The 12,460-nt window shown below is 36.5% G+C and overlaps 1 protein-coding gene across 4 annotated transcripts in view; it reads left to right on the top strand.

Annotated features, from left to right (window-relative positions):
* Positions 1-2,193: 2,193 nt before the first annotated feature.
* rxrgb (retinoid X receptor, gamma b) overlaps positions 2,194-12,460 on the top strand; it is a 24,891-nt gene continuing 14,624 nt past the window's right edge. For 2 of the 4 annotated variants that reach the window (XM_016499394.1, XM_016499393.1), the window contains exon 1: positions 7,617-7,771. In XM_016499394.1, coding sequence (XP_016354880.1) covers positions 7,702-7,771 — 70 coding nt within the window. In that variant the 5' untranslated portion in view covers positions 7,617-7,701. Of the gene's footprint in view, positions 2,399-7,616; positions 7,772-9,542; positions 9,734-12,460 lie in introns of those variants that run through there. The other 2 variants (XM_016499396.1, XM_016499395.1) reach the window with 2 other exon arrangements.

Here is a 12,460-nt window from a genome sequence, read left to right as displayed (position 1 = left end):
TGGCTGATTATCTTAGAGATAAGGTGGCAAAAGAAACATGGTGTAGGTTAAAAGAGGTTAAATAAAACAACAAATTAAATGAAAGGGATAGTCCACCAAAAATGAAATCTCATTTACTCAATGTCATTTTAAAAACCTGTATGACTTATTTTCTTCTGTCAAACATAAAAGAAGATATTTTGAAGAATGTTGGTAAGCAAACAGTTTCTGTTCCCATTGACTTCCATTATATGGATGAAAAAAATACAGTATTAAATTGGAAACTTAAACTCCTTGGTTACCAACATTCTTTAGAATATCTTCTTTTGTGTTCAATAAAAAAGAAAGTCATATAGGTTTGGAACAACATGAGGATGAGTAAATGACACAAATAAAATTTTTGGTGTACTTGGGTTTACCGTCAATAACACCGAAATGATTGAGCAAAGTGAGTAAAAATGTATAAAATGTATTATTAGCAGACAGTTATGCCACAAGAAACTGAGTGCAACTTGATTTCTTTTCGTGTTTAACCCAAAAATGGCTTAAAAGAAAAGAACATTAAGAGCAAAAAGGAGAGGATAACAAACTGCAGGCCTTACACCATGTGCCACCATTAAGCCCACACAAAGAGAGCAGTGACAAATGACCATTTTAATTCTTCGGTTTGACTTTAATAAATTAACATGATCTAATAGACTTAAGAAAGGGGGTTCAAACAGAAAGCCTTGATTGGTGTGAGATGGGTTGGAAAAAAAGCCATTCATCTTGTTTACCATGGTGTTGTGTTCTTTAATAGGTCATTTACAATGAGGGGACAGAGTATGTGGGGGTTGTGGGATGGGGTGGGCTTATCCTCAAACCTACAGGGAGGGGCCTTGTGAAGTCACTGGTCATCTTGAGCACTAACCCCACACTAGTTCAAGACTGGTGAATGCTGGTGACTTCTGAATAACCTTCGGAGGTAGTGAGAGCTCACCCTTGTATGACCCACACTCTGAGAAACAGTCTGGGGGGAATTGCGAGGAGTCTTTGAGCCACCACACTGAGTATAAACAGGCGGACAGACAGATCTCAATCACAAATATCATTATATTCCTGTTTGTTTTCTACTTTAGTTCTTAATCTTGACATAATACAGTTTTGCATTAACAGTTAATATGATGAATACAAACAAATATACTTAAATATACTCAGCTTAAAATAAACACAATATTTTGCCAATTCCATATTACACAGTTACGTAAACTGCAACATGCTCTCATGACAATTTGTAACTTTTTACATTTTGGCAAACTGGTGACTAATTTGTGCAGTCACATTCATACACTTTCATACCGTCTGCTCACACCCCACTGATGCTTAAGTTTGGACTGTCATGCATACTTTAAAAAAATCATACTTTTTGATACAAATCACATTGCACAAATTCATATGAATTTTCCACCTTGTATAATAATGTTTTCTTATGTTGGGTAGGTAAATTGCTTAAATTCTACCCATTGCGTGACTCAATGCTATTCCTTTTGGCACACACTGTGAAAAATAAAACTGTTCAGTTGTTACCTCAAGAAGGAATTTCTTCTTGATTTAAGCTGCATTTCCCACAAGCATTACAACTGTTTTGGGAAACGCAGCCCTGATTCTTAGAAATGACTTATGTTGGTGTAGCTAAATTTAGTTAAGTCAATTCAGTCATATTAAATAATATTTTTACACATTTTCCACACATTGTTAGGTTCCTGCCAAGCCATTTTCCAGTGTCCAGCTTGGTACTGTTGCTACTGATGGCTGCCTGAATGGTAAAAGTATAGCCATTTAAAACCAAGTCTTACAACACTTTTGGGAAACACAACCCTGATTCTTTTAACTTTTTTTAATGTATCTACTTAGTCAAGTTGATTAAGTCATATTAAATAACATTTTATCTGACATTTTTGTGTCCATCTTGATAATGTTAATTTTGATGGTTGAATGGTTCAGTAGCCACTGAAACCAAGGTCTTTGGTTCAGTTAAAATGCATAAAAAATGCAATGCAAGACATTTTGTTCAAGAGCATTTGTCAAATGTAGTTGTAAATATAATCCAGATTGTTTTTTGTTGCAGGTCAAGTTATAAAGAACACTATAATATATGTTATTACCATTGTTATATAGCTTGAATGTTATTCTGTAAAAACACGTGCTGAAGTCATCTGCCTGTTCTGTGTCTTATCTGATTGTTGTCGTTGGTGAAACCCCTCCTCCTGCCTCCCCCTGAGCGGGGCCCCGAGCCAGCAGCAGCGCTGCAGAGTGTAGTTCACTTGGGCTAGCGAGAGGAAGCGAGAGGAAGCTAGAGGGGTGCCGCGCGCCTCCAGGACAAGAGCCGCGACAGTAAACTGACTCGGAATGGATACTCACGACACATATTTACATCTCCGTAAGTCGCCGTCTTTCTTCATTTCCCGTTGCTGCTCTTCTGTGTCATATTTGCACAGTTGTCCATGTAGTTTAAATGTGCATGCCGCGAAAGCGTTAAAACAACTTCGCTGATGAACTTCAGACAGATTATAGTCCTATCAGTCCGCGTGCTTTGACATCAGTCAGGTGATCAAGCGGTTTACAGGCATGGTTGGCACTTTAATTGCGTTTATGTAATCGATCGCCCTCAAAGCACGGCTGTCGGATTTGTTATTCATTGCTTTTGAGACGGTTTCCAGCCGGGTATAGTATGTACACTTCACATAGGAATGAGTATGTGTAGGCTTGTATTTCAACGCAAGCTTTGTATTTGAACGCTTGCAACTTGTTTCTGGAGTGAGTGCGAATGACGTTATTCTAAGCAAAGTCAAAGACAACTCCAGCAAGTTGTAGTGTTACAGTGTTGAGTGTAAGTCATGAGACTCATATAAAGAGTTGCCTATTTGTCACACCTATTTAAATTGCTTGATGCTGTTAATCGAACTAACATGACATTCTGAAGTCAAGTTGTAATGAATTTAATTATTTTGATTAACTGGAATACAATAGATAAGCAGCACATTGTTGCATTATACCCTTTGGGAAATCCAGTTTAAGATATTTGCTTACAAGCTGGTTGACCAGCTATCCAAAAACAGTTTGACCATCTTAAGCTAATATGACCAATTGGTAGCTGGTCCAACATGGTTTACCAGTTTACACCAGCTAATGACCAGCTTGTAACTATCTTCCATGTTCCACATCTACTAGCTTAAGCTGGATTATCCTGCAGAGCAAGAATTCAGCCTACTGTACATATATGCTTTAGAGGTAATATCAGATGTATCACGTATTGTCGATGAACAATATGTAGGCCTACCCAATACAATGTGTTTTCACTCCTGGTCAGTAGTTTTGTAGTGCAAACACACACAAAAATATTATGTTGTATTAATAAGTAGTGTTAAAGCTGTGAATAATATAAAGCTGTATTAATGCATGATGCAATAAAAATGGGAACTAACAGTTAATAAATATATGCTTATACTGTAAACATATGATTTATTCATGTGCCACCATGATGCCTGGGTTGCTTTTAGAACCAGACAGACACACTAAGAGTTTTGAACTTTGAACATTAACCAGGTTAACAAGGTTAGATTAATCACAGTTAATCAAATTTTTTTATTTTGTAGTGAACAGCTATACACATTTAATTCCTTTTTAATTACATGCACAGTACACTTTTTATCAGGGTCCTCATCACCCTTTTGGGGTGTATGTATTTATTCCATTAAAATGAAATGATTATTGAGATTACAATTCTTACACAGTAATAATCCTGTGGTGCCGCTACTATAGCTGCTGTAGATAAATGAACTAAAAGAGATGCTGTTTTGGCCCTTAGCTTCTGTTAGCTCCGTGTTCTGGATTTATAGTCATTCTGGGATAATTTAAGTCTGGGGTAAAGTAGACTGGGGCAAGGGTGGAAATCTATTTTGATCTATGGACGCGTTTGTGCCCTGACTGCTTCTCAGAGGACATCCTGCTTTGAAATGTTAGATGTAGACCCTTACATCACAGTAGCAGGGTTGAACTGTGTTCACATGCTTGTCAACACGGGCTAAGAGTCACGTCTTTGACCCTCAAAGTCAGCTGTTATATACACTAACATTTAGAATTTAGGAGTCGGTAAGATTTAAAAAAAAAAATGTTGTTGTGGTTATCAAGACTGCATTTATGTGATCAAATATGCAGCAAACAAGCAACAAACCTTTTTTTTTGAATATTTTAAGGTATAATTTATTCCTGTGATGGCAAAGCTGAATTTGCAGCAACCCTTACTCTAGTCTTCAGAACATTTATTTGATATAGAAATCTTTTGTAACAAAGACTTTACTGTCACTTCTGATCTCCTAGAGTAGACCTTTGAACGGTAATGTAGACATACTGAGGCTGAAGGCTTATTATAGATGAAAGATGATAATAACGTTTAATAAATAATTTTTTAACCTTTATTGACAGATTTTCTTAAAGGTCACATATTTTACACCTTTCTGGGGTTTTATTTTAGGTTTTGATGTCCTTAAGAATATATATTTGCGGTATAAGTACCAAAAACCATCTCAATATATTTTTACAGCTCCTCTCTCAGGAGCTATGCTGAGAACAGGTTGATTTTGGCCTGTCTAATTAATATTCATGAGCCTCTCTTCTGATTGGCCTGTTGTTTTCTGAGTGACGCACGGCCAGGCCAACCACAGGTAACTAGGATCAGCCAACGTCACAGCGCTAGCTTGAGGCAGCAAAACAAAGGGGAAACTGGAGACGGCCCATTCAAACCAGCGCATAAGGAGCTTAAAATATCATCTTGTTGTGATGTTGGGTGCCAGAATCGACGTAATACAGCCTCAAATTAGAAATTTGATCGCATATCTGCTGCCGCTCCCAGACAAAAATACGACGACAGCTGTGGTTAAACGCGATAAAACGAGTGGACTGGACAGAAACGATCGTCAAAAATGCTCGCGTTTGCAGCGCACACTTCTTATCAGAAAAGGTTCAATAAAGTATTGTCTTTTGTTGTTATGGGTGCGTCTACAGATTTCTTGCCATATGTGTTTCTTGCATCTCACGACTATGTCGTGTATGAAATCATGTATGTGTGGATGTGTGTAAAACAACAAACTGACGATTTATATATAATCATTTGTAATTGTATATACATTGTTGCAATTAATTGTGGCTGGAACAATAATGTAGCTGTAAAAATAGTTGCCTGCTGAAATTGAAATGTATATACATCTTCATCATGACTAGATAGACACGGTAAGTTTGTCTTTACTATACACGTTAGATGTGATCCACCTCATATTAACAATCCTGTCAGATCATCCATCCTTTGAGTGAGAGTGTAACGTTACAGGTCGGCCGATCTGGTTTCATGGTTAAAGTTAACCGTTTCGACATGTTTCGGTGTTGTTGTTGCTCAGCAATGGCATGGACGCGATGTTGTCTGGGGGTTTGGCAAAAGGAGAGTGGGACGGTGGGCGGTGCTCGGGGTGGTGACTGAAGGCGGTGACTGTGTAGTTCTGACGTCAACTTTTTACGGAAGTCACAACAGTTCGTGAAAAATCACAGCTACTTTATGCAGGTTGTGTGCATTTTACTGTGGACTTATATGAAATATGTGTTTTGAAACTTATGTGGTAGTTAAATAGCCCCTAGACCTCAGTTATCATGAAAAAAGCCAGGCAATATCAGTTTTGACAATATGGGACCTTTAAAGGACACATGGTTAGGTTTATCAAAAGGATAAGTTACTATAAGAGAGATATCAGTGATGTTTTTGTTAGCAAAAGAAATGCATGAAGATAGAAAACCTAATACAGTTGTTTTGGTGATGAGGCTCTTAATATCTCTTCAGGCAGCTCCAATTGTGTCAATCTTCTGTGTGATCGCAACTCTCGTTTCATTCTGACTGATCCATGTGAGGCATTGCTTTTATAGGATGACATATTAAAGAGGCTTTTTTAGATTCACCCTGAAGGCATTCTGTCATGAAGTCAGCTCTCTCTACTGCTTGGCTGTCTTTCAATGAAACTGTAATGGCATCAGGATTGATATATTGTATATGCTTTTAATGCATCACTATACTGAAATATCTCAAAGCTTCTTTTTAATCTTTTCTGCACAATTAATTTGGCTCAAACTCCCCTTGACACTGAGATGAGTTGACCCACATTGATATCTCAGTCAGTAAATAAAAAGTTATTTATCTTCACTATTTATTATTCATTATTGTTTTTTTTAAAGAAGTCTGTTAAGTTCATCAAGGCTGCATTTATTTGTTCAAAAATAGAGTAAAAACAGTAATATGTTGAAATATTGGTAAAATTTAAATTAACTTTCTATTTTAACATATTTTAAAATAATAATTTATTCCTGTAGTGGCAAAGCTGAATTTTCAACAGCCATTATGCCAAGTGTGACATGATCCTGTAGAAATCATTCTAATATGCTTATTTATTATGCATATTAATACACTTATTACATAATCCATATGTATAGTATGTTCATAGTATACCTATCTGTATATCATGCTGATCGTATTTAAAAATCTGTAAATTATGTCAATAGTACTGCCTTATCTGTATATTTATTGTACATTTGTAACATATTGTAGACACTGTATATCCTGTACTTACTGCTTATTGCACTTCTGGTTAGATGCTAACTGCATTTCGTTGCCTTGTACCTTACATGTGCAATGACAATAAAGTTGAATCTAATCTAATCTAATCTAATCTAATTTGCTGCTCTAGAAACATTTCTTATTATTACCAAATGTTGAAAACTGTAATATTTTGGTGGAAACTGTGACACATTTTTTTTTTTTCAGAATTCTTTGATGAATAAAAAGTTCAAAATAACAACATTTATTTGTTTTACCGTCACTGTTGATCAACTTAAAGCATCCTTGCTGAATAAAAGTATTAATTTCTTTCTAAAAAATCTCCACACATTTGAACAGTAGTGTATGCGATATCTAATAATATCAACTTTTTTTATTTTTCAACATTTTTCTTTTTTGGTTATTTGCCTTTAACCTCTTCAGTGCTAATGATAGTATTATGCAGCATTGCACAAAAACAAGCTGTGTCTGAAGTTAGAAGTGCATTAGATAATGAACACACAAGCAGGTGTGTGAGAGGAGGCTGCCAGGCTTGGCTGTAAAATGTGCTTATAGTGTGTGTGCATGTGTGAGAGAGAGCTGTCATTGTCACTGCACTGCTCTAATAGAAGCACTGATGTGCCCATCTTACTGTGATATTATGATCAATTATAGAATGTTCTTGATAATCAGATGTACTGTAAATTTACAGTAATCTTAAAATCTGAATCGAAATAAATTGCTTTTTTATGTTGAACCTCACACTCACTCAAGCGCACTTCATCCCTGGCCGTGCAACAGGTGGCTCGTCTGGGCTGATAGATTTAATGACACTCAGAGCCTCTGTCCGGACAGACCGCGGCCTGTGCAGAGGGAGCTTTGTCAAAGCTTGGAGAGGCTGATCTTTGTGGCAGTAAACGTTTCCTGCTGGATTCAGTCGTTGATAATCCAAGTAATCCCATAAACCAGCAGACTCCTCCCTGCGGATCCTCTTCCTACAACCGTCCTATTTCGCTCATATCCCATCTGTTCCATCAGCGGAGTGAGTCTTTGTTCGGACAGGTGCTCTGCTGTGCCTGGTGAGGTTTGGTCGAGTGGTGCTCGCAGTCATGTGGCATTCGGCAGCGTTGCCTCTTCACGGTCAGAGTCACGGCAGAGAGGGGGGTCACTACATCCACTGTGAGTATCTGATAATAAGATACTCCTGTAATTCTTACTTCCTTTAAGTTCCCAGGAACAACATGGCTGGTGCATCGTAAGGGAAGATGAGACAATTGTGCTGATGGAAACAACTGGAGAAAAAAAAATATTTGACTGATTTCAAAATTGTACATGGATATGTGCATTTTAGAGACGTGTTGGTGTGTCGTGTGGTTCATTGTCATGAACCACACATTGTAAAGAACCTGTTATATCATTTGTTATTTCTAAGCAAGGGACTACATAGCTCACATTCTTAACTGGAATTCGTGCTGGAATTGTTTTTACATTACCAAATGGAATTGGGAAAATTAGGCTATTATTATTTGTATTATTTTTAAATCAGTTTCCTGTTCTCTTTGTCTGCAATTGGTTTGACAAATGGATAGTCCCACCCCAAATTCAAAATCTGCCAAATCTAACCTATAAAAATACTTGGGTGGCGTATCTAATAGTCAGGTTGATTCAATCATCTTTAATATTTTTTTTTTACAGTGCACATGGTGAAAGTTTGCTTGGTTTTGATTTATTTCTTTTATTTTTTTTACTGTAGGCCTATACTTTGTTATACACTACAGTGTTTTTGAAAGTCTTATGTTCACCAGAAATGCATTCATAATTTTTTTAATCAAAAATACAGTAAAAATAATATTGTAGAATATTATTATAATTTAAAATGGCAATTTTTAAAAATATTTTAAAATCAAATTTATTCCTGTGGTGTTAACACTGAATTTCCAGTTGGCAGTGAGAGTACTTGGCAAGGCTCTGTTCTCTGTTATAGATCAGGGTAAGGTGGCACTGGAGTATTGAGGATATTTTAGGAAAGGCTGCATGGATCAATCTATTTCAGTATATCCCTTTATATCTGACACACTCGCGGTACTTCACCCCCTCACTTCTTTGCTTCTCTTCTGTTTCTCTCTGACAATAGTTCTGTTCAGGGGCGTTTGTGTGTGTGGGTGTGTATTATAATTTAAAATGGCAATTTTTAAAAATATTTTAAAATCAAATTTATTCCTGTGGTGTTAACACTGAATTTCCAGTTGGCAGTGAGAGTACTTGGCAAGGCTCTGTTCTCTGTTATAGATCAGGGTAAGGTGGCACTGGAGTATTGAGGATATTTTAGGAAAGGCTGCATGGATCAATCTATTTCAGTATATCCCTTTATATCTGACACACTCGCAGTACTTCACCCCCTCACTTCTTTGCTTCTCTTCTGTTTCTCTCTGACAATAGTTCTGTTGAGGGGCGTTTGTGTGTGTGGGTGTGTGTAAATACTTGGACTGACAAGGACAAACTCCCATTTGATCGCACAATAGAAAGCAGTGATGGAAGTTGTCGTCACCGATTGACGGTCACTCTCTGTTGTTCTTTCTCTTTCTGTTTCTATCTTTCTTTAAGAGGTGTCAATGTTGACACCACAAATAAAACTTGCACAATGATGACATAGTATGTGAGCCTGCATGGAAGTTTGCATGTGTGTCTCATTCTTCAAACTAATGTTACATAAGACTACATTAATTTAGCTTGGAGTACATCTAGGTGTCTTTAATATACCATATATATGTTGTTTGGGAAATTATAGCTGAAACATACATTACAAGTATGTGGACATGCCTTAACAGGTTCATCTAGGCCTCTTAATTCCAGCGATGACAAATCTTAAAGGGATAGTTCACCCAAAAATTCGATTTCTGTCATCATTTACTCACACTAATGTCTTTGTATAACTTTCTTTCTTCTGTAGAACACAAAAGAAACTGTATTTCACCATGCTGTGAAAGTCAAAACAACACTGGACCACATTGACTTTCATTGTATGGACAAAAAAAAAGAAGAATCTTTTTGGGATGAATTGGAACACTGACTCTGAGCTTGACCCTATCATCAGTACCTGACCTCATTGATGCTTGTGATTCCCTGTAGTTTCATTCCAAGGTATGTGAACACCTTTCCAGAAGAGTGGAAGCCGTTAGGAAGGACAAGTATTAATGCCTGGTTTTGTGATTAAGCACATACGGGTGTGGTGTCTGGATGCTTTATTCATATGGCGTGTTTAATCTATAGCATGCTTGCTTTTTCTTTGGGTAATTTCTGTATAAGATACTTGCAGGCTAGAGCATGTTGTCATGCAATATGGCGGATGTCAACAGTGGCGATGGTATTGTTTGGACTTCGGAGCAAACTGCATTATTGTGTGTGCTTGTGCTAATATAATATTTTGTTCCAGAAATTTGCTTTCATAAAGTACTGCCCATAGTGTTCATTTCACCTGGAAACTGTACATTTTTGGAGTTATGCAAAACAATAGGTAGTGGCATGTTTTTCCGTTGAGTCTGGGTTGTGATTGGCAGTAGGTTAGGGTTAAGTTCAGTATTAAGAAAAACATCTTTTGAGGGTCTTTGATCATTGCTGAGATTATCTGGATGGTCTTTCAACACTGTTCAATGTATTTGATATAAACACTAGAGCCTCCCTCGTCTTCATTTTTCATCCTAATCCTTCCTTTTACCAGTTCTCTTTGATTTCTTTTCACCTCCCTCTTTTGCTGAAGTTACTTAAGGCTATGTGTAGGGCTGACTACACTGGTTTCTCACATGTCTTATGCTGTTAGATCCCATTTGGAACCTAACATCTAGTCTCCTTTGATAACACTTTTTTTGTGTGTAGGCTAGTTGTTGCCTTAGAGTGAGTGAGAGGCGTTCACATGTATTGGGGTGGATGTTTGTGACTTTATCCGTTTCTACTTCTCTCTTGTCTCTCTCATGGATCCTCTGTTAAACCCTCAAGCTACGAACAAGTTCAGTTTCAGGAATTTTGGAACAGAAATGGTTGTTGTCTTGGGTAATTTGCTTGACTGTTAGCCTATGTCCACACGAAGCCAGCGCTTTCCCTATCCGATCTTTTTTTTCACCTCGTCTCGAGAAATATCTGCATCCACACGAAACCACAAAACCGTCACAAAACGATGTAGTATACATGCCAGACCAGTATGTGGCGCTGTAATTCTGCCACAGAGATACACTAAAAACGGAGAAGAAGACTTGGACTATGCGCATAAACCTTGCGCGCGGTATACAAACGAACATGGAACAATACATTTATTAATCTGTGTTAATGTTAGTTAATAAAAAGACAATCGTTCAGTGTTTGTTCATGTTTTTGTTGCTGTTATGTGACATAGCCGTGTCTGACCAGGGACGAGACGTGGGCTGATGACGTCATCGTTTCAGAAAATATATACGGATTCGCTGTCCACACGAAAACGCAAGGGTGGCGTTTTCAGATTTATCAACTCTGGGACCCGGTTTCACTCTCCCAAAACGCCGGATCCGTCTGGACGAAACGCCTATACGATACAAAATGTATGCGTATACAGCTAAACGCGTCTCCGGGTGGACGGGGGCCATAATCAAGTAGTTAGACCATCTTGTTTTCATTTTTGATGACATGATACATTTTATTTCTATGCCTGTCAGGGTTATCATAGTAAACTAAAACCAAAAAAATTTTGGATATTTTAAATAAAATAAACTTTCACAAGTAAAAAATACAAAAAATTGTACTTGTTTTATTTCAGCTGTTGCCAAGCCAACCTTTCTCATTTTATTTTTAACTTGATGTACTAAAATAACTAAAACTGAATTGTAAAAAAATTATGAAAACGATATAAACCTATATTATCAAATAATAATAAAAATGGCAAAAATGCACAACAAAATTACTGAAACTTTAAAATTAAAACAGAAGTATCAAAATAGACTTATTCAAAATATAAATAACATTTATAATAGTACTGTATCTCAGTGATACTAAAATAACACTGCTACTTGTATTGTATTGTACTTATGTTAAGTGTTTTAGTTTAATTTATTAAAAATGCAATTTTTTATTTATATATTTTGATATGATATAATATGTAACATATGTCATATTACATTATATTATACTAAAATAACACTGTTACTTATATTGTAACAAGTTTTTTTAGTTTATTTTTTTATTTATTTTAATATTACTTAATATATCATACATTACGTTATAGAATCTAGTCATTTACCAATCCCCCTTCACTTCTCTATGTGGTTTCTGCCTTGGTTTAAATTGTCTATGTTCTAATTTTAAAAATGTATTAATTTCAAAAACTGGGGAAAAAAATGCCAATAACCCCTTTTTCGGTCACGATCCTTAGAATCCTGCAGAGAAGGTGAAATGTCCTGAACTTCCTCCTTTACCCACCTGTCTCTCTTCCACACACTTTGTGATCTTCATCGTCATTCAATCCCTCCTCTTCTTCGGCTACATTATGTACAAGTGAGTGGATTTTTATGTTGTTCATGCAAAGCTCTTTAAGAGGTATGTAAATGGAAAAAGAGTTTTGTTCCTTTCTGATTGGGTGCATCATTAAGCTTCAGTTTTTGGATTCCTACAATTGTTTCCTCAGATGGTATGGTAGTTAAAGTATACTGAAATCTCTCCCATTGTCTTTAAATTAAAAGTTCTCTTGTTCATATACTGAAAAAGCAAGATGGACATTTTGTATGCACAGAACAAAAATTAGGACCATTTTTCAGGGATTGTAAAAGATTTATTTTGTCATAGACAGTGTTTTTATTTTTATTTCATTTTTTCTCCTTCCAGGAGTCAGCAGGATGCAGCAGCTAA

The sequence above is a fragment of the Sinocyclocheilus anshuiensis genome, unplaced genomic scaffold (assembly GCF_001515605.1).
Source record: "Sinocyclocheilus anshuiensis isolate Anshui unplaced genomic scaffold, SAMN03320099.WGS_v1.1 scaffold1746, whole genome shotgun sequence".
Classification (NCBI taxonomy): domain Eukaryota; kingdom Metazoa; phylum Chordata; class Actinopteri; order Cypriniformes; family Cyprinidae; genus Sinocyclocheilus; species Sinocyclocheilus anshuiensis.
This window is presented reverse-complemented; position numbering and strand designations above follow the sequence as displayed.